Source organism: Mchenga conophoros, linkage group LG1 (genome assembly GCF_057382185.1).
Source record: "Mchenga conophoros isolate Kocher_MC1m ecotype Shallow Benthic linkage group LG1, M_conophoros_male_GT1.1, whole genome shotgun sequence".
Lineage (NCBI taxonomy): Eukaryota > Metazoa > Chordata > Actinopteri > Cichliformes > Cichlidae > Mchenga > Mchenga conophoros.
Genome location: NC_140526.1, coordinates 14,815,190 through 14,838,727, shown reverse-complemented (window position 1 = coordinate 14,838,727; position 23,538 = coordinate 14,815,190). Strand labels below are relative to the sequence as shown.

The 23,538-nt window shown below is 39.0% G+C and overlaps 1 protein-coding gene across 3 annotated transcripts in view; it reads left to right on the top strand.

Moving 5' to 3' along the window:
- Window positions 1–22,202, top strand: part of spata17 (spermatogenesis associated 17) — a 40,095-nt gene extending 17,893 nt beyond the window's left edge. The window contains exons 8-10 of one of the 3 annotated variants that reach the window (XM_085267320.1): window positions 2,950–3,086; window positions 3,957–4,067; window positions 22,041–22,202. In XM_085267320.1, the coding sequence (XP_085123446.1) occupies window positions 2,950–3,086; window positions 3,957–4,041 (222 nt within the window). In that variant the 3' untranslated portion in view covers window positions 4,042–4,067; window positions 22,041–22,202. Of the gene's footprint in view, window positions 1–2,949; window positions 3,087–3,956; window positions 4,169–8,368; window positions 8,388–22,040 lie in introns of those variants that run through there. The other 2 variants (XM_085267329.1, XM_085267315.1) reach the window with 2 other exon arrangements.
- Window positions 22,203–23,538: the final 1,336 nt, after the last annotated feature.

Sequence of the window (23,538 nt, the reverse complement as noted above, 5' to 3'; positions counted from 1 at the left end):
TTATCCACAATTTTGTTGTCCAGGTACAATGACAATAAAGGGCTCTTCTGTTCTAAATGTAAACTAATACACATTCACATACACATTCCACTTGAATTTGAAGTTTAGATGTATGTATTTGTTTCTGTATATTACAGATATATATGGATAATTTTGTTAAATTCCATGGAAACATGCATTATATTTCCATTAAGCAAATAAGCGACATATATACATTCAACAGAAATTAAAATTTAATTTGATAAATAATAAATTTAATAAATTAGTATTTTTCTGATCTTATATGTTGTGAACACATTTTCTTCTTTTTTTTTACAGAAATTGTTTTAACAATATATTGCTTTGTCCAAAATGATCAAGAATAAGTGTTCATTTTAAAGAGTAAATTTTCATCAAAGACCTTTGGACATATCATAGAGAGAAAAGAACAGATTTGCCACTGTTTCATATTGAACTATCACATAATTATGACAGTTACCAGTCAAAATGTGTACTATATTAATCCAGTGGCTGATAAAAATAGACGAACCCTGAGTTGCCACTATTTGAATATTTACTTTGGTTGTTCTCAACTGAGAATTTGTCTTGGTTCAGTAAAGGATAATCCAGTGGTGTGTTTGTGACTGTATGTGTCATGTGTCTGTGTTTGCATTTGTGTGTATGATGATGATTTGAGTGCTATTGAAGAGCAATATTTTCCACTCTGTGGCTCTTTATGGCAAATTGCTTTCCCTAGTATTAGTTTCTAGTAATGTAAAACATAAGTGAGCAGAAATGAGGCGTATATTTGTCTCCTTTTATTAGCTGCAGTTCATACACTTACATACACATGCAGGCATGTCTCCAGCTGGCCGAAATGGGAATAGGTTTATTAATGGTGTCCTAGGAAAGTCTCTATGGTTGATATGAAGAATAATTGTCTATATTTATACATGTGTGCCTCATAGTGTGTCTTTTTTGTGTGTGTTCAGCTCGTGTCATTAGTGCAGGAAGTCCCCTTTTCTTTTGCACTCACCCCTACATCCCACACCCCCTCCATCTCTGGTGTGATAACTATCTAGTGGTGATGGATAAGGTTGAGGTGCTGGCTGTGGAAGTGGTCAGGCCAGGCCAATGATCCCGTGGTGATAGGAGCAAGGACAGGGTCTCTGTCTCTCTCCTCCTCATTCTCCCTCCTTTTTTTAACACCAAACAACAACTGAAGGTCACCTTAAACATAGCGAAAACATTTAAGTTAATCTGCATTCCCAAAAGTTTAGCCGTTATTCGCACAAGTTCTTAAGTAATGTAGTCTTAGAGCATCCACTTTGAGATTTGACTTCGCTGGACACACGGACAACTCACACACACGCACACACACACACACACACACACACACACACATACACACATATATATTCCAACAAGCTTGTTCACCTTTGTTCTTGCACTTAGCCTGAACTCTCTTAGGCAGCTTTCTTGTAATTTCTGTAAGCAGTCTATTTCTCCAGCCTTCTTGGACATAAACCCAGAGCTCTACCTTAGATGTTAGCTGGATGTACTTCTTCAGTAATGTTGAGGTCCGGGCTCTCGGGAAGCCAATCCATGACTGATAGTCTTCCATGGTGTGTTTTTGTTCTTTTGTTGTGGGTTTTTTGTGTTTTCTTTTTTAATCCAGATGTAGTTTTTTGTGCATTGGCAGTGTTTTTGGATCCATTGCCATGATGATCTCTTCTTCTTGTTTGACTCCTCAAATATTTTAAGGACAAACTGCACACCATACTGAGATGTGCCAAGTTTTCAGCTTATTAGCTCCATGGGAATCACTGTGTTATCTTCCGCATGTTCTCTAAATTTAACTAATGAATTGATAATAAGTGACAAAGTGCCTAAAGATACCAATTAAAATAGGTTCTTCGAAAAGTTGTCTGGTTTATCCCTTGAGTTACGCCTTTTTTATGATTGAGTGAATCATAGGTAAATGTAATGTGGCTTAACGAACAAACAAAAAGAGAGCCTGAAGAACTATTGTTCAAGACCATTTGTAAAAAATCATGAGAAAGTCAGTCTCCATGGAAGAAAAATAAAAAGAAATGAGGGGTGGCTCAAGACTTTTTAATTGTGTGTGTGTTTCTTCAGTTTACCTTAACAATTTAACAACATTAACACAGATATTATGTAAGTTGACTTCTTAAATAAACTGAGTTTAAATAAACTCAGCTTATTTAAGAAGCCAGACAATTCATAATTTAGTCTTTTCCGTTGAAATCACTGCTATATTTACAGAAAACCATTCCACACCCCACACCCAACCACTTACCCACTAATCTCAGCCATGGTCTGAGTAACCCTCATCCCTCTGGCCACTTACGCAAAGACTCTATACTCCAAAGTCTTTTGCACAACATTCAAGCACTTTTCAACTTGTCATTGTTACTGTGTGCCTTTGTTTTTATATATATGTTCTTCTTGTTTGTTGGTTATTCCAGTCTTCTTACTATTTATATTTCCTGCACAATTGTTGCACTTTTAACAGGAAGAAAACTCTGGCAGAATCAGGCTCAGGGAGGGGCACCCATATGCTGGAACTAATTGGGGGTGAGGGGAAAAGAAGAGAACAGGGAAAAAGATCCACTATCATATTCATTTAGATTTCAATTAACAAATCACCACAAAAGCCCAAATCATGATTTTAACCCATTGCAGACAGTGTCCTCATTGCTCCAAAACTGTCTTCTTTTTAACTGATACCCCTCCCATCCCCCTCTCTCCAAAATTGAACTAACATGCTTGGTTTTACTTCTCCTGCCACTTGATCTTTTTTATTCTTTCTCTACACTTAGCCTTTCTCCTGTCACAAGAGAAGAGATGCAGAGGACTGACCTCTGTCTTTTTTTAATTCTGCAAAAGAGTGATTTTGCGATCAGTTTTCGACTAATGTACTGTCTATTTTGTCTGTCCTTATTCCAGGGTCTTTACAGAGAAGCAGGAGAGGCTTGGGAGCAGCGCTTGCATTGTCGTGAATTGATGTTATGTCTGCAGACCTCTTACATGCACCTAGAGGAGGCCCAGAATCAGCTACGTGAACTCGAGCCAGTGAGACTTAGGTTTGTACAGGAGTTCTCTGTCTGACCTGTCTGGATAATTCTTTTAGATTGGATACAATATATTAGAACATTCATACATTAATCTAACATAATTCAGCTACAGGTATGTCCAAGTCCATTGTTTGGTGCGTTTTAACAGATATTATTTACTGCAAATAGTGTCTGTATTAACTCGATACTAGCAAGAAGCTGTTCTTTGAGTGAGCACTGCTGAAAGAGATAGACACAATTTTTCATTGTGGGGTCTGTACAGAAATGTTACTAAAAAGTTATAATAACATAATAATCCAGTGTAAGCTATATCCTTGCATGTGTCTTGTGTTGGTATTCGCCTCCTCCTTTTGATGCTCTATGTTAAATTGAGTTCAGTTTAAGCTGTATTTTATCAAAATACTGGTGTTACTGAAATATGTGGAGCTCCACTCTAAACATTTGGGATCAAGATTCAGTGAAGCCCTACAGGACAAAAGAACAAAGCTTTGGCACTAAACTCACAGCTTTGTGCTGTCCATCTGTGCCAATTACGCGCTAATTCTGATAAAGTTGCTTGCTGGCATCCCTAATATAGCAAAGCTCCCAGCTGCAACTTTCAGCTATTCTGGTGCAAAATAAGACATGCTTTCATAATTAAATATGCCACTATTTGCAGTAAATTGCTTCCCGCAAACTCTTAGTTTCAAAACTGACACTGCACCATCTCTAGTAAATCCTGACAGTAGTTTTATATCCATGGAGGGTTTTACACCAGTGAATCTAGCCCTATAAAAGTGAAAGACATGCTTAGCAAACAACAGTTTTAATAAAACCAATCTGAAAACCTGTGTGCACTATATTGTATAACTTTGCTGTTTCTTGTTGTCTGACACCCAGAGGAACAGGAAGTACACTTCACCATTTGAGCCACAGCAGCAGTTCATTTCCTCATCCAGCCCATACCGGCAAGAGCTTCAGATGATTAATATACACTGGTTATCAGAGGAGGTATGATGAAAACTAAAAAGACTAAACAAAAAGAAAAAAAATCATTTGTTTGTTTATTTATTTAATTATCCCATGTAGAGGGAATGGTCTGAATGGGCTAAAAGCTGTTGTAAAGGGTTTATATGGTTGAATTAGTTTGATCCTAAGGTATAATTCTTCTTCTAAGAAAGACATGAAAAAACAGAGCAGCACAACCTAAACCTTTCAACTTGTGTTGCACAAATTTGTCAAAAGTGACAGCAATTTAATAAATCGCCACTCTCCATCACACGCATATCTACACCCACCCACACCCATACACACAATTCCCAGCTATGCCCTCCACTGCCCCTTCTCCATGTATACGTAAATGAGGTGTATGCATTGATGTGTATGTGTGGGTATGTTAGTGAGAGAATGTGTGAGCGTGGGCCCTGCGGTCTGGTCCAGGCATTAGGTAATTGACTGTGTCTTTGCTCAAGGCCTTTCATGGATCACCGTCCTTTATTAGCTCACTTCCCAGCACACACACTCGCATACGTGCACATCCACACACACATACACAAAGTTCCCAGCAGCTCCACCCCAGCCCCTTACTCCCCACCAGCAACCAGACCCAATTGCCCGGAAACAAGGAGTGAAACAAGAGAGAGAGAGAGAGGAGCAAGGGAAAAAGGAGAGAGCAGCGACAGGGGAATGAACTAACACGGCCCCAGGAAGTGGAGATAAATAAGTATGAGGAGAGAGTGAGTGGGTGAACGGGGTCTCCTCAAACTGACAAGAGAAATTGAGGGAGTACGATCCATATTTCACTGTATCATGTTTGTCAAATACAATTTTAGGAAGGTTGTAGATCTGCATTGGTGGTAGTATTTTGACTTTGCCTATCGCCCTAGCCCCGTTTGGGTGAAAAGTACCTGTCTAGACAAAACAGGAAACAAATGTCCCAAATATGCTGTTGAACTAACGCAGGTTCACAGCAAAGCTGCATGGCAGTTTTAACTGTGTGTTAACGGGCATACCCACTGATTATCAAATAATATGTCGGTAAGTATAAGTGTGAATTAGAATGAGATTTGGTCATTTAAATGGTGGGATGAGCCAGGATTCATTTATTAAGTTGATTCATTTCTTAGATAAGTATGTGTGTGTGTTTGCTGACACGTTTAGCTATTTTCTATTATTTTATTTTATCTCAAATCAAATATTTGCTAAACGTATTCTCTGTATAGTATAACTTTGCCATGCAGGATGTTGTTGAGGAAGATGATAAAGACAGTAGTTGCCTGTCCTCGGCCCAGTCCTGTCATACTGCTGTCACTCAGAACTCATCAAACCTCACATCTTTCTCTCAGAGATTCTGTGTCTTTGTATCTCTCTACCTCTGTTTACTCTCTCTCTCCTCTCACTCTGTGATAATTAGTGCATTAGTCCTATCATTGGCATCACCGTGAGCTATAGCAGCAGCCAGCGGAGCTTCTTGTCACATCTCACAGGGCCAGTGGAGTGGACAGCTCAACCCTGGTACTCATCATCTTCATACCGTGCCTAGCCAGCCTCCCCCCAGCCACATTATTTAGCTATGTTATCCAGCCATGCTCCTAATTATTTTCAAATCCTAGCCATAGCCCTCTCACCCAGTCTCTGCCACATTACCTAGCCTTGCTTGTAATCATCACCTTAAGCGTTGCTTTAGCTTCTCCACACAGCCTGAAGCCTCATCATTAACATACCCCAGTTTTTTTTTTCTGTTTTCTTTGGCTTGACCATCACAGCTCTTGGCAGTATGTACACAGCATCCTCAGACCAAACCAAGCCCTAGAAATAGCCTGTGACTCCTGGACCTTTATTTACCTTAGCCATCTGGGTCACAATATGAAAGTCTGTCAGTGTACACACACACATATCCACATGCATCCACACAAATTCACAAAAATGCCAGTCCCTGCCTCTTGAAAAGCTGAGTTCCCTGTCTCAGGCCAAAGAGCGCTGTGTAAAGGTTGCCCCTTTTCTTGCCCATATGTCTGCTTACCCTTTTTGCCTATGTTCCTGGTAATCCTGTTATGCCAACACAACAATGATGGTTATTTTACTCGTTAGTTCATGTTATATTATCATTGTTATTATCATTGTTATTTCAGGAGAAATAAAGTGATAAAGAGCAAAATGTAGGTTATTGGTAAGCAACACATTGCCTGTAAGTACTGTAAGATAAAATGCTATAAAAGCTTGTGAACCAGTTACATGCTCCAGCAAAGACTAATTTCAAATGCAGATATGGGAAAGCCCTCTGTGTTCATGCTAATTTTGTGGTCGTTATTAGCCATGTCACCAGTGGTTCTGCCTATAACCATAGAAGATAGCTAATTAGGAGGCTACGTGCTAATAAAGTACACTACAGTGAGTGGTCACGTCTGTGTTTATCTGTGCTCCAAGCCTTTCCTTCTCTTTTCATTAGACTGATGTCCATCATAACTTTCAGAGCATCAGGAGAAACTCCCTGATACACACTAAAACACAAGCACTCTTCCCTAGGTCCAGGTCTTTTTAAAATTTTGCTTGTTTGTTTGTTTCTGGTAATTGTTTATTGAAATAATACCAAATATGAGGTCCAGACATAGAGAAAAAATCATTTTCAGAACAGAAGTTAATGCACAGGGATGAAAAGTTAAAGGGCATAAATAAATGAAAACAAATACAAATCAAACTGGACAGGCAGACGAAGAAGGAAATGCATCGACACATAATAGAATATAAATACTAATAAACAACCAGAACAGCAGTGGAGGCAAAAAAACCCAAAAGCATATATAACATCAGTCATAAAAAAATAAACATAAATTATGTATCAATGGCTAAAAGTAATACCAAGATAGTAATAACAAAGTGGAGGCAAGGCTAAAGATTGTGTTAGCTGTAGCAACGGCTTTGGATCAGTGGACCACTATACAATGTCCATCTTTCTTAATTCTGGCCCTTTCAGGTGATCATATATCTGAAAAGAACGTTGGCCAAATTTGGTCTAAACTATTTTTTAATAATAGTTTTCATTGCAGCAGTTGAAGCAGCTAATGTTGCAAATTACTCCTGAAACTAATAATGTATTTAAGCTGAGACTAGTATGAAAATTATAGTTCAAAAAATCATATAGTGTGATTATTTTACCAGACTCATAACAGTGAACCCAAAAGTCATTATTTAATAATTTATCTTTAAATCTAGGCTCAGGTGTAAACTGAGCCTAGATTTAAAGATAAATTGTTTTCCTAACTTATAGTCAATATGTGTGGTTTTACAGTAAAGGAAGAAAGACAATTTGTAAATAATAATGAAACTGATCAAATGTTTTCTTGAAATTACCATGATATCACGGAAGACCATGGTATTCACAACCTTTTAATTTGAATTTACCAATAATAATGCTGCCATGTGGGTATTAAAACGCGAAAAAACTCGTCTAAGGGTGAAAGTCAAAATCAAATGGATTATCAGAACAAATACAGATTGATATACACCAGAATATGTTCTGATTTATCTGTTCTTGTTTCCACAGACTGTATCTAAAAGATAGATGTAGTCTCTGTGTCAACCCTCATTGGTTATCCAAAAGCTGTTATGACACTTTAGGCTTTGCAATCTCATTTTTTTAACCACTGTGCTTGAATAACAAAGATAACCTAGGACACTGTCAGATAACTCCAGCTCTAACTAGCTAGATTGGTTAACAAGATGCATTTATGATTTACTGTGATATTGATTCAAGTGATCTATCCGACTCTGCTGCATTAGGGTCCATGTTACTAACCATTACTACTAACCATTTTACAGCCTGTGTAAAACTCTGAAGCCCTGCCATTTGCTCAACCATAAAGCATTTCCCGCCACACCGCTTCCTACTTGAGACCTCAGGCTTATCAGTTAACCCACCAATTCATTTACATTATGGTGACATTTAGGACTGTATACAGAGTAACAGTGAGGGTCAAGTTCACACAGCATGATGTTAAATGGACAGCATCTGCTAAGTAGCAGATATATTTTGGTAAGATTTGAAAGAATGAATGACTTTAGATATTTTCGTTAAAAGATTCTGGACCAAACTTTACCAGATTGAGTGACTTTGTAGAACTTTCTTTCTATAAAATAATAAGGTTGCCTTAATACACCCAACAAAACACCACAACCACTAACAGATTGGCAGTATTGGTGTGAAAATATAAGTTAACTGCAATATAAAACGCTATGTCATCATAGTTATTCCAAAATCAAGATGGAAGTGTTTTTAAGTCTGAGTAGATGTTTTCTTCTCCATGTGTACATAGGTGTCAGAGAAAGGAGGCAGACAAGCTGGATAGGGGTGTCTGTACTTTAATGGACTGCCTGTCCCTGTAAGGATATGCTCCACTGAACCATGCTGTATATAGTGTAGTATAATCACTGTCGATGTCTTTCTCCTTCCATCACTTTTTCTTTGCTCATCTTTGCTATCTTCTTTATTTGCATATGTTCTCTTTTTCTGACTTCTTCATCTGTACTACCAACCAGTAGCTTTTTCTACACCCCTTTCCCCATTCTTGTAAAAAATATCTGAGTGCATATATATATATAGAGAGAGAGAGAAATATAAATGGATTGTGATGAAGCTAAAATGTAGATCAAAGACTGTATATAAAAATGGACATATTACCCATGGCATTATTCTGTTCAATGGTTTATTTATATAGTTTTATTTATATAGTTTCAAATCACAAAAAAGTTGCCTCAAGTTGTTTTATACAGTAAGGTAAAGATTGCAGTTTTAGAAAGAAAACCCCAACAAACAAATGACCCCTTATAAGCAAGCACTTTGCGAATGTGGGAAGGAAGAACTCCCTCTTAACCTTCAGCAGAATCAGACTCAGCAAGGGGCAGGCATCAGCTGCAACAGGTCATGTCTTGGTTTTTGAAACAATATAATTTTTGGTGTCACTATTTTAGTTTTAAAAGCCAGAAGTGACCATTGGGTATTTGGGTAGCTTAGGAGCCCACCCAAAAAAGGGTAGACTCCTCAGATATCCATTAACTAAGGAGCAGCGTCCATTGACTGCTTTATTACATAAGATAGATACAGTACCTGTTATTTAGTGCTAAGAAAAAACAAGCAAACCAGGAGCAGACCAACAATTATAAAAAATGAACCTCAGACTTCTTGGATAGACTTGGATGTACACACACCACAAGCAATTGTGCTTTTCACATATTCCAAATGGCACCAACACTACACACAAAGTAAAGAGGTCCAGTTCCATGACTGAAATTCTAAGAGGTTAATGCTAGACAGTGGCCCACTATAGTCATTTGTTGGCATCCATCAGTCAGTTAACTTTAAGTAAACTCAAATGTAATGGTTAAATTTATAGCAATTATAGATTAGACATGAAGACCCAGGCTATTTTTGGTCTAGAAAAAACAGGCTCTGAACATTCATTCTCTTCAGATGCGTTTTTTTTTTTTTTTTTTTTTTAATCTTTTTAAGTCTATTTGGATTGATTGACTGTTGGGGCTACCCTCAAATGTACTGCTGTTTTGGGCACTTTCACAGTGGCTTCATTTTTCTAGGCCAGGAGCTTGTCTTATTGGATGGGCACAGAGAATCCAGCACCCACATTCTGTATCTATCTATTGGAGGTATAAGGTGTGTATGTATCACTGTGTGTGAGTCCTATTTTTTCAGGTTATGTTTGGTTTTTTTGTGTTATGGCTTTTGTAACTTTCTAAGCTGCCTAGTGTATGTATAAAAACCACCCCTTTATCAGTTGTAACTATACAAGATGTGCACACTTGGGTATATGCACATGTATGTGTGTGCTATTAAAGTCTCATATGTTCCTTAGCCAGTGTGGGAATATGTGTTGGGGGTGGTGATGGGACCTGGAAAGAGAAGCAATCACAAACACTTAAACCAGCAAATGGCCTTGATGTCCTGTGCAAAGCAGCCCGTGTTGACTGATGAGCCTGTTAACCCTGGCTGAAACAACTCCAGCACAGGGGATTAGACAGCAATGCTGGTCCCGGCTGTTCGTGGCCCATTTTGCATGGGAATTGTGCATATTTAATCTAAGGTGTGCCGAGGTGCAAAGACAAGCCTCCCTCTTCTCCGTTTCTCATTATAGATGTGTAATAGCACCCCGAGGCTGAGGCCCTTAATTCACCAGCCCCAGCCCAAGTCTTAATCTTACCCTCAGTCTCAGCCCCCACCTTCCCCCAGTGCCTACTTTCAACCCAAATCAAAGTCCTAGTTGCAGCCCTCCTCCTAGGCTTTCTCTCTCCTAGTTCTTTCCTATTCTAAGCCTTAGGGTGCTAGTATACTTGTCAGACGGTCAAACAGTGTCTGTAACCGCCTTCTGACATTGGAATTGACGAAAATTGGCAAAAATCAGATACTTTTCATTTTTGCGAACTTTTGCACTGTGAATGCCTTTGGGAGATAACCAGAATTTCACTGTTTTGTCCCACAGGGCATTTGCAGTGGCTAATAGAAAACTAGGATTACACAAGATTCATTAAACCTTTGTATTATGTGTTGTTAGAATCATGAAATGACCAATAGCAATATGAAGATAAAGAATAATGGAGAAATTGCAGGAAGATTGTCACATTTGAACCATGGTAGCATGGAAAATATGAGGTAACTAAAGACAAAAAGTTATGCTAATTAATTTCCATTCTAGTTGTATTTTTATGGTAAACCTATTTGTATAGAACTAACACCCTCATTATAAACAATATTTTATCACCATGACCAGACACGTCACAACCATAGCCACTCATTCTGGTAACTGCATTTTCATAAGGATTTGCTGCAGTCGTTTTTGTTTATATTGTTTTTTTGTTTTTGTTTTGTTTCTTCTTGATATGTTAGTTTTGAATTCTGCATTTGTTTCCAGATTAATGTGATTGCATGTCAGTGATGAGTTCTCTGAAGCATGTAACTAATTTCATCTAACTAATTTCATGTCATCTCTCTCCCTCTCTCTCTGCTCTCAGCAACCCCCTCTAATCCGGCTCACCCATTCACACTCTTTGCAAGACTGAATAATTAGTACTTCTCATTTAGTTATTGTCTTATTCTTTACAAAAATATTGTATATATGCCCTGTGTATCACATAACTACCGCATGAGAAGAAAGTATGTGTAGAGTGAGTGTGTGCATGTGTGTGTGTGTGTGTGGGGGGGGGGGGTGTTTATTAGTAAGAGGGACCCCATACTGTGGGTGTAATTTCTTGTTTGTGCATTGTTCCAAACATCTTTGGCTACTGCAGAGTAGGGGATAGATATAGAGAGGGATGGAGAGGTTGAATCAGACGAAAAAAAGATTGAGAGAAAAGGAAAGAGAGAAGGGAGTGGGGAAAAACAGGATGATAACAAAAGCGGCTCAGATTTCACAGACGCATATTTCATCAATCATGTGAATAAGTCGTGGTGATTATGCATGGCGGTGGCAGGCCGAGGGGGGCTGATTACCATACACCATAAAGGCTGCTTTCTTATCTCACACACACTGATTAGTTTCTGTCTGCAGATAGCCTCTCACTCTTCGCTCTCTCTCTCTCTCTCTCTCTCTCACACACACACACACACAGATACTCATGTGGTGTGTGTACCTCAAGCATACACACACAGTGTATGCAAGCATGCAGACACAAGGTTACATGCACTTACCCGGTACTGTTGGAATTCCAGATAAATGTAATTTAGCTGGTGGCATTAGGTCATCATTAAGTGCAAAATGAGAAAAGTTCAAAAATCCTGTCTTTGCTGGGGTTTTTTTTTTGCTTTTTTTTTAATTAAGGAGGATCTGGGATAATCTTTTTGATAAATGTGATAAAGCTGTAAAAATGCAGGAACACCTCTTAAAACTGTTGGGCTTCGAAGTAGCTATCTTTGCGTACAGTAAAAATGTATATGCTTTCTTTCTTTTTAACTTTTTTTTACTATTCGTGTTAAATTTTTGACCTATGTGTAAGATATCTTGCACAAGTCCTCAATGCAAAGACCTTGTGTTGTATTTTATGATGTCCCAAAGGAGAAGCATGATTAGTTAAATCAAAATGGTCTTTGCTGTGGTCCTGTTTTGATACTGTAGGTCATTCTTTTCTGGGACTGTGTGTTTGCATGATGCAGAACAAGTGAAAGAAAGCAAGAGTTCAGCAGGATGGGGAGGTGAGGTTAGGGCAAATAAGCCATGTATGAAAGGCCCCGCTTTGTGTCTCAACCACAGAATTAGAAATGACTCTTTTCTTTTGCACTTCTCTCTCCCTCACTGATATATAATGTAAACTCATTTAGTAACCAGGCTGAAGCTGTGTCGTGCTGTCTGAGTGCCTGCATGTGAGAAGTGCGCCTGGGACGCATTAGGGCCTCCTGACAGGGGCCTGGGAGAAATAAGTGAAATTAATGGAGCTCCTTTCATGTCGGACAAGGCCGCGGCACCCCTTTCACGCCGCATACAGTCACAGAAAAGTCAATACTTTTTTATTACTCCTCGCTTGCCCTACATTCCCCACTACAAGTGCTCTGCCCACTAATTGGTTTCAGTTTCCAGAGAAAGAGAGAGAGAAACAGGAGAGAAAGTGTGGGAGAGGACTCCATCCCAAAGAACACTGAAGCAAATAAATCAATCTCATATTTTTCTCTCTGCTGTCTTCTTTCATAGTATAACATCACAGCAGAGAGAAGGAGACATCAGAGTGGAGAGAGGGAGAGGCTAAACGGTTGGTTAGAGCACGCCTGCTCCCCTGGGAACATAATAATATCTGCGAGTCTGTTAATGGAGATGAGTGGTTAAAGTAGTCTGACGCCCTGCCCAGGTCACTCTTGGGGGTTTCTAACCAACAACTCTACCTCTGCTGACTCTTTCCACTGTAACGTGGAGTGAAGCATCCTACCAAAAGACTGATTTCAACTAATCTTTGTGTATATGTGGAGATAGTGATGCAAGCTTATCAGTATATTATCAATATTGCTATTATTATAATTCACATGGTGAATTTCTCAAGCTGTATTGAACTGTCATCTAGTATTTAAAATTAACACATATGTCAGCATGTGTAATTATATAATATTACTGCATGGGATGTTGATCAACTGAGCATTTTAACATTGTTTTTCAAAAAGAATAGTTTTGCAGCAGCAGCAGTTTAAAACATGTTCCAGAGTCACCATCTGAAGCAGTTGGAAATTGTCTATCAAGTTAAATTATATCTATATAACCCAATATAAATGTGTGTGCTTGCAGTTCTAAGTAGGTAATTACTGGATTAGAATGGTTTCACGTGTGTGTACTGACGCATGTATGTGTCCTGTCTGCCGCTATGCCGTTCACTGATGTGCTAAACTTAAGTGGCAGTGGGGTTAGCCTCTTTCAGAAACAGTGGAGCCACAAATTGATGTGACATTTTGAACCCCATCCCACCACAAACACACACTCACAGAGACGCACACGTGCGCGCGCAAACAGACACACCGACACACACACACATACACACACTAATCAGCCTCCAGTTAAAGGGAGGTTCCACCAGTCTCGTTTTCTTTCTGTATCCCAGCTTTCACAGCTCTATAGTATGGGCAAGGGCAGGTTTGGGGGGCTAGAGCATGTGTGTATGTGTGAGTGTGTGTGTATGTGAAGAAGCTGTCACACTGAGCTGGCATCACCATCCAGTTTGCCATCTCTTCCTCAGTTTGACAAGTCCCTGTTTCCCACCCTGTGGCCAACATGCACACACATACGCACTGTCTCTCTGTCTCTGTCTCACTTGTCTGTCACACACACATATGATATGTGAACACACCAGTCATGCACTCACATGTATTGTTTGAATGCTTAGGCTAAATAAATGTATAGGCACACATGTGACACACACACACTCACACACACCTGTCCAAATGCACGGATGACCACATGCTGCATATTATGCAATGAATGAGTTTGACAATGTATGCAGCATGGTCCAGAATGGGTGACAGTAACATATCAAATCACATCATTGTTACTGAAAAGAGCTTTCATTATAAATCTACAGTGGAGTTTGTTTTATATTTGTCTATTTATGTGGCAGCACTACATGACGGTTGTCATGTTCGTGTGTGTGTGTGTTCTTAACAGTTGTCGGCGTCAGATTGCGGAGGGCTTCTGTTTGTTACAAGGACAGGCTTGTCCCTCCCTCCAGGCGTCGGCATTATGATGATTGTCATGGCGATGGAGTGTGAGTGACAGGCGGGATCACATGTGCTAGCCGGGGAGCAGGAAGCCCAAACCGCCCAACTCCCTGACATTAGTTTGTCCTTCATCAAAACTTTACATTCGTTTATAACTACTCACTCTCTGCGTTGCAAAATCTTTCTTGTTTACATCTTTTTTTTTTACCATCTGTCTCTTTCATCTGCTGATCTTTTTTCCCCTCTTTTATTTCAATTTCTCTTCCTCTCTCATTTACATTTCATGCTACCTCTACTGATATTTCTTTCCACTTCTTTCTTTCTTGTGTTTACCTCTCAAACATTCTCTTACCGTTTCAGTTCCAGATTTAATATATCTGGACTTGACACAACTTTTTAGATTCTCTTAGCAATGGAAGTTGTATTCTTTCACACCTGCAAACACACACACACATTTCCTGAGCAGGCTGGCTGGAGGTAAATCACCTTCTATGGAGCAGTAAGTTGTATTTGTGTGTGTGCGTGCACAAGCAATTTTTTGTTCAACACATGGTTGTTTGCTTCGGTTGTTTAAGATGTATGCGTTGGTGTAATCTAATACCTGTGTGTGTGTGTGTGTGTGTGTGTGTGTGTAATTTTTGATGAGAGGACTAGAGCTTTTTGTGCATCACAGCAGAAAAGGAGGTCAGGGTTTGCACAGAGACTCGGGCATTCATCATTAGCCTGCTGCCGCTGCTGGTAATGTTGCCCGTTACAGCCGTGATTAAGAGCCCCGCTTAGTTCCAGTAGTCAGCTCAGATGCACAAACACACACACACACACACACACACACACACACACACACACACACACACACGTGGTACCAACTACTGCTCCGATATGCTGTTTTTTTAATGGGAAAAGTCTTTCAAATCATCACCCGTTTCAGTATGTGTTCATGTGTGCTTGTTGTTTGGGGACTGAGCTGTACATGGTCTCTAACTGCGAGGAGGCTTCAGGGCCTGATGAGAAACCTGTCACAGTCACTCATGAAAAGAGCAGTTCATCGCTCCAAACACACTTTCTCCCTCTCTTACACACACACACACACACACACACACACACACACACACACACACACACACACAGAGCAGGAAATTGCACACAGTCTCTTGTGAGTATTGGAATCATAATGGGATATGTACACCTTGCAAAATCCAGGAAATGGGAATAACATTAATAATAATAATAACAACATGAATAAGATGCTATATTTTTAAAACTTTTTTGTGAGAGCAGGTCTTCAAAACTTAACCTCCTAAGACCCGAACTCTTTCATGGCATGCATTTTTAATTTCTCTTTGCTATTTGGGCTGATTGGGACCTGACGAATGTAAAAACAAAGGATTATGTGTTGTTGGGGTTTTTTTAACCTGATTTTTGTTTCTGAGAAGATGAGATCCACATATGAGGATATTCTCTTTAAATTTCGATAGAACAGTGGCAGTATAATGTCCCGTAAGTGGATATCAGGTCTTTACAGGTCTTTAATTTTGTATTTTGGTCTAGACAACCTAAAATGTGATGTCCACATATGTGGACACCAGGCTCTAGGAGGTTAAAATCACTTGTAAAGTTACAATTCATCTGTCAGTTTTAGTTAAAATCAACTTGCTCGATTCTCTTGCATGCCAAAGTAGTCACAATAAAAAAAGGAAAGTCTGAAACAGACCAACAGATTTTAATTTTGAAAAACTCCTCAACCAGGAGTTTCAAGTGGAAAGTCATAGCAGACCGACATACCTAGTTAGCAATCCAAGATGATGGTACTGAACATAAACAGTTGTGAAAGTGTAAAATTTAATCTGTACTGCCACAGCTGTGTATTTTTGACTCATTAAATAAACTATATGAAGAGCACAGATTAGGCTCTATCCATGAATGGTTTTTTTAAGCACGAAAAAAATCTCAGACAAGTTTGAATCTCAGTGACCTCAAACTAAAGGTCAATGGAGGTCAAGTTTTCTGAAAATCTTGTGAATGCGATAACTCGAGAACAAGGTGGCATAGGGGCTTCAATTTAATAGCGCAGGTGCATCTACAAAATACCTTGAATGACTGTCAGTGACCTTGACCTCAAGATCAGAGTAAGTTTAGTGAAAATCCTGTGAATGCAATAACTTCAGCACGAGGCGACATAGGATTTATCAAATGACACCATAAGTGTGTCTTCTAGCAGGCCAAGAGGTAGCTTTTCTCCAGTAAATTAGGTCACTAGGTGGGAATGTGTGATATAAAAGATTCTAATGTAATGACCTATTTTAATGGTATGTGTCCACAGGATCCATGAACTTCATCTTTGAGGCTATTATTGGCTTGTTTGTTGCATCAGCTGCTTTGAGAAACACATTTTTCTGGATTGTTTAGTTTAATCCTACAGGGTTTACATGGCTTCACAACACTTCTTCCTATGGATAAATTCCTATAACATTATTTAAGAGCCTTTACTATCTATTATAGACAGTAGCATAACAATATAACACAAGTTTTATCTTTAAATAAAGTTATTAAGTCAGAAACCGTATTGTCACACGTACGTTGTCCGTATTGATGTGGCACCATTGTCTGTCCCCAACCTGTTTTTCCCTTTCTTTCTGTCTCTCTTCCCCTTTTTCTCTCCTTCATGTTGCTGGCATTCCCTCGGGCCTGTGCTGTAAGGCGTGGAAGAGGAGCAGAGACAGAGCATTTAGTAATAGCTTCTTAATGGGCTTGTCGACAGCCACATTAGAACGCACAGGCAGCGAGCGAGGCCGGGCAACGATATGCCAAGCCAGATGCCATGCCAGCTGTGACACTCCGCTTTCTCACTCACGCTCTCATTTGTAATCACATTTCTCATACGGATGGACGCCATGTGCGTAAAGAACAGCAGACAGGCACATCACTGTCACTTTTCCTTTTCTGTGTTCTTAAAAAGGAAACTTTAACATTTTGAAAAAAGCAGGAGGTCGTAAAAAATAATCAAAATCCAAGGAATGTGTAGTCAGAAGATAAACAAAACAGTATTATTCTATAAACTGGCATGAGCTTATGGTGCAACCTGGTCTAATTTTGACCTAACTGTAGTTCCTTTTTAAACTAAACTTGTGTATATTTGCATTTCTTTACTATCACAATTAGTCTGTCATTGATTGGGAAATATAAAAGATGTTTTTGGAACAATAATATTGGTACGCTTATTGATTAGGCTCTAATATATGCCATAGTCTTGTGAGAGTTGACACAAATTGTACAAGATGGACTTAATGTCCGTGTCTTAAAAGTAATGTGGAATTGACTACATTTTTTTACTCTGATGGGTAGAAGGGATCAACTACTGTGGTTGCAAAACACTGAGATAGTAAAGAAGTAGAAAAAAAGCTTCAACTCTGTTGTGACCTCACTCTCCTGAGGGGTTTATGGCTTCAGAAATCTGTCTAGTCTTATTGAATATAGCAGCTCATATTTTAGATTAAGATTCAAGTTAAAAAGAACAGTAATGAAGAGTTTTCTTTACTGTGTCACTGGCAAGTATCTAGCCTATTAAGGTGCATTGTCCATATATTTCTCGGTTTGATCTGCCTCACATCTGATTTGAAAACACCAAAATGACAAAGGTGAAAACAGTCTTCACACATCACAATGGACCTTTACTATATAGGCAATGGATGACATCATGGTTGCTAAGTCCATCTTTTACATGAAATCCAGTCCTAACTACATCCATTATTAAACAGGAAAGTTTTAAGTCTAGTCTTACAGTTTTTCTGAATTGCTAAAACACCAAATCCCATTGTAAAAACGAAACCATCAACTATGAAAACTCTTTCATCAAATCAATTTCACAGTTGCCAAAATCTTAAACACTATTCATTTGCAAATCTGAATCACCCATTTACCAAAACTCTAAACACATTCTCAAACACAAAACACATTTACACAAAACACACTGTTTTCATCATTAACACACTACCACTCAAAATTGAAAACACATGTTACAACCTCTTCTTCTGCTTTTTGCTAGATTGAATACAGCTTCATCCACGAAGATGTATTCATGAGACCTAACCATTGAGTCAAGCTCAAAGATTCTCTGTGCACAACAAACTAATTTTAGTTCTCTAAAAGAATGAATAGTATGATGTATACATGTGCTATGTATACAAGTATACTTATAACTAAATGGTATTTTGTTTAGAATTGAAGGATAGCCGCATGAGTGTGGGAGAACACGCATGCGCTCACAACACCAGGAGACACTTATTGTGGATATGGTCCATCAGAATAATGCAATTCGACTGCATGAAATACAGCAGTGGATTATAGAAGACAACATACATATTGAATCTAGCAAAAAGGAGGAAAAAAGGTTGCAATGTCATAGGTCAACGTGCTATTAATGAACTGCCTGGCCAGCGTAGTGGAAATGTAACTATCTGTGCTGCCATCAGCAGCTATGGGGTTCTCCACAGTCATGTTACTGTTGGGCCATACAACACCGAACTTCTAGCAACATTCCTGGATGGTCTACGGGATGCTTTGCTTGAGTAGAGAGATCGTGAGAAGGCAGAGCATCCATCCCATGTCATTTAGGACAATGTAAGCTTTCACCATGGTCCAAAAATATGCAACTGGTTTCACAATGAGCAGCATTTTATCAGTGTGTTTCTTCCACCATACTCTTCCTTATGAACCCTATCGAGGAGTTTTTCTCAGCATGGAGATGGAAAGTATAAACCGAAACCCTTACACACAGGCAAATCTACTTCAAGCAATGACTGGGGCATGGTGAGATGGGACTGGAATCTTGCTAGGGCTGGATTTGGCATCTCATTGCATTGCAAGGGAGACCATAACATATAATGTGGATGAAGTCCTGTGGCCTGACCCAGCACAGAGGCTTGATGCTGAGGCAGATTAAATTATCTGAATATGCTGTAAAAATATGTAATTTTTTTTATGTATATGTAACTTTTTTCTTGCAGTTCTTTTTTGTTAAAATGTGAGTACAAGAATGAATAGATGAATATTATTTTCCCGCTATCTCACAGTGTTTTGTATTTATTTCTGTAGTGTGTAATAGTTGCTAAGTTGTGTTTGCACATTGGCTGGTTTTGTGTGGCTTTTGACAGTAGTGGTTGATTTTGAGTAAAGTTAAAGTAGTTTTGGGTCAAATGTTTGGTTTTGCAAGACAAGTTGAAGGTTTTGTGTGTGTAGCTTGATTTTTACAGTTTGTGTTTAGTGTTTTGAGACAAAGAGATGATATTTTAGGAAATGTGTTTTAGCAATTCAGAAAAACTGTAAAATAAGAGAGTGTCAGTGTCCTGAATCAAAAGAGAGCACATTCCAAAAAGGAAAGACCTGATAGCTGAGGTGCTGCCTCCTATCCTACTTTTGGAAGCTCTAAGAACCACAAGTAAGCCTGCAGTCTGAGATTGAAGTGCTCTGTCGAGATAATACGGTACTAGGATATACTACATAAATACTACATGGTCTAAATAACTGCAGTGTCTTACATTCTGAATTTTTATGACACATTGTATGTGTGACTTGTAGCATTTTGACTCTCACCAAATATCTGTATTGAATGAGGATAATATCATAATAAATCAAAATGAAGCCAAATCAGTGAAAAACTCAACCGGTAATCATCTGCCACCTTCTGTTGGTTGATTTTCAAATCTAACAGAAATACAAAGATGGAAATGGTGTGATGGAACAATACAAGTTTAGAAACTATGTGGGGGGAAAAGGACTGGGGAACTAAAAGAAAAAAGATTATGATAAAGTGAGGGGAAATGGATAGCAGAAAGAGGGAGGAGTGATTAAATTAATAGATGGATGATGGAATCAATTAATGAATGTTAATGTGCTACAGTGTAACTGGGGATTGCAATGTCATTGCCAAGGGTCTTATAGGTCTCCAGAAGGGGGAGCCATGTGTCAGTGACTCTTGTCTGTGTCAAAGACCTTTATCAGTGCAATAAAGTGTGTGTGTGTGTGTGTGTGTGTGTGTGTGTGTGTGTGTGTGTGTGTGTGTGTGTGTGTGTGCGCACGCACACATACACACTGCTAAACACTGAATAGTCAGAAGGTGGCTCTTTGTTTCCTCATCTGATCTGATATCGTTACTACCAAACCAAATTTTCCTGTGTCAGCGATGATCAAGCGAGATGAGGATGCAAAGAGAAAAAGGCATGTACGCGCGTGTGTGAGTCTTTGCTCTCTTGTGCATGTCACACTGTGCATGTGCATGTGTGAGTTTGTATTGGCAGCTGATAGCATTTTAGGAGCTGAAGCCTATATACAGACTGGCGACCCTCTAAACTATCGACAGCTGCCAATTGTCGCTCTAGTGAGTGACAGTTCTCTATTGATGGACGGGATCTGCTGACAGAGAGATGAAGGACGAAACAATAGGAAACAGAGCCCTATTGGTGGAGAGGGCCAGAGGAGACAGTTAAAAAAAAAGAGGGAAAAAAAGGTGTACACTAGCAGGAGCTTTGAAACTTTTTGAAGGTTATGGTAAGAATAGGAAGGAAAAGTTTTGGATCTGGATCAGTTCACCTTTAACTCTATCATGAGACATCACTGCAGTTATACAGTGCATAGTACCCAGACACCAGCAACGCCACTAGTAACCACTAGTTCTCACTAGTTTTCTTTACTTTTAACTTGCTGTATAATTGAATGGAAAGTGGCCATTACTATTACTTACTGTCCTAAATGCCACCACCTCAGATTGGAGCTGAGACACTACATGTAATGTAATGAAATTCATAGAAATGTGAGTGTGAGCCACTAAATCAAGCATGGGCTAAACAACAGGTGAGGTGACTTCACCAGTTTCTGTTAGACATTCCTCTTTTGTCCTAGGTTATTCTTTTTGCTGCTTAACTTTCTGGTGGCTGGCCTTTGATGCGGAAGAAACCCCTGTTTTTTTTATTTTTCTTCAGAATATTGACAGAGTAGTTTTGAATTTAGCTGTGTCTTCTGTTTGACCTTTGCAGTCCATCTCTAACATACACACAAAAATAGAACAAGCAAAAACATCTTGTATATGGATACAAATACAGTGCACACAGTTGTGTCTATATGTCTTTGTGTCTGTGCGTGTTGCCTCACCTCAGGAAACTTGTGGCTAATTCCATTAGTGGGTGGAGAGAGCATGTAAATGAGGGGAGACAGCTGTTAGTGAAGGGAGGTTGACGGAGTAAGCCTGGGGGGAGTGGGGAGGCGCAGACACACACCCACTCACAAACTCACATGCACAGCACTACACTTCACATACGTATATCTTTTTTTCCTTAAAAATATAAGGAGACCCAACTGAACTTATTTTATGTGTATGCCTTGGAAACATGCCAGATTATTAGTCTTAAAGGCCATGCATTCATGGTTACACAGAGTCATCACACATGCTTTAGGGGGGTTGTGACATATTTGCTTTTATTTTACGTTACAGTATATAATATAGTAGGCAGTATGCAGGAAACTGTAGCAGTAGGAGGGACTATGTCTATATGCATATACAATTTACAACTGTATTTTCTTCAACTCAATATGTGCACTCATGGTTTTACTTTATATTACCCACCCAACACAGTCTGTTACATTAAACTTTTTTAGATATAATGGCTGTAAGTAAAATTGTGTGCATGCACAAAGGTAGAAAAGTGCATATGCTCTGCTTTTGTAAAGATAATAAATTCATGTGTGCTCATGACACCTTTTTAAATAAATGTAATATCTTATTACATTATTTTCTCTTACAGTTTTACCCAGTGGATGAAGACATTACCCAGGGATTCAACTGCACATAAAAAATGCTCTTTGCATCACAAGGTATTATGCTTGTCAATGAAAACGACACCAAAGACAAAACCCAGTTTAATCAATTGCAACTGCGTTCTCCCCTAATTGTTCCCTGACTTTTCCACTATGCACATCGGAGCGTCACTGAAATGTAATCCACCCCAATAAAAATCTTTAGTGGGAAAAAGTAACAGTTTGTAAACTCAGTAAATTTAGAGCAAAGGTCATTAGCACACACAACAAAAAAGATGTGGTTGAGTTAAAAGTACAAAGACCTCCAATGACACCAAAGCAGCTATCTTTACTCATCAGGTCCATTACATGCAGCAGCTATTTATATCAAAAATACAAAGAGGATTGATAGATATAAGCACACAAGCACTTACGTATAGTGAAAGTAAGAAATACAGGCTCTGTAAGTCAGGCTTTTTCCATGTATTTTTGCTTACAACACCAAACTTTACCGGGCTGCCTGAAGTCTGTATTACTCACACATAACATATTCAAAATACATCTTGTACATATGTGAAGTACTCTACGTGTGTTTGTATGTTTGTATGTATTGGCACTTGGGGCTAATGGGTAGGGGGTGGGGGGTAGACTAAGGGTCCAGATGGTTGGAAAGATAGATGTAGAGATAGATAAAGACAAAGAAAGAGGGAACAAAGGAAAGGCAGAAGAACACACTGTTTATCATTCAGGAGACTCTCCCCAATGGTCACTGCTCAGCTAGCACACATACATACACACAGGTATGTGTTGGTCTTAATCCTATTGTGTAGCAGTGACCAGAGTGTGGGAGTCTCATCACCTGTCTCCTCTCCCCCTCTCACATACACACACACAGTGATGGAGTATAATCCTGTCAGTAACTGTGATGGAATTTAGAGAGGATTTAATTTTTATAATTCTACCAGCATACTGTGAATCATGGGAGCAAAAAGTAAAGTCCAGAATATCTGTGTAAGCACATACACATCTCTGTCTTTTGGTGCAATGTGTTTTTTACATCTCAGTCTTTTATTCTGCTGTTCCAGTATATTCATTTTAGGTCTCTTTTAAAAAACATATATATTCACTTCATCCATTAGTTTTCACACAAAAAATGCTAAAATAAAATAAAATATTTATGATTTCTTTACTCTCTTGTGGCAGTTTTACATAATGTAATCAAATTAAAGTGAACACCACCAGTGTGCAGCTGGAAGCGTCTGTAGGGAAATAGCTGCAGATGGGAGCCATGAGGGTTGAAACTACTAAATGGCGCTGAATGCTCATATATATACATTAAACTGTCCTAAACAGGGGCAGCATGTTTAAACTGTACCAGGGTGGTTTCACTGTTTAGTGTGAGATATCGTTGGCTGAATGTGCTTGATTGACGGGAAATTGGAGAGGAGTCTGGGCAGTCTGTCAAATTGTTAATATGATAGGTAATACCCCAAGGACGTGCACATA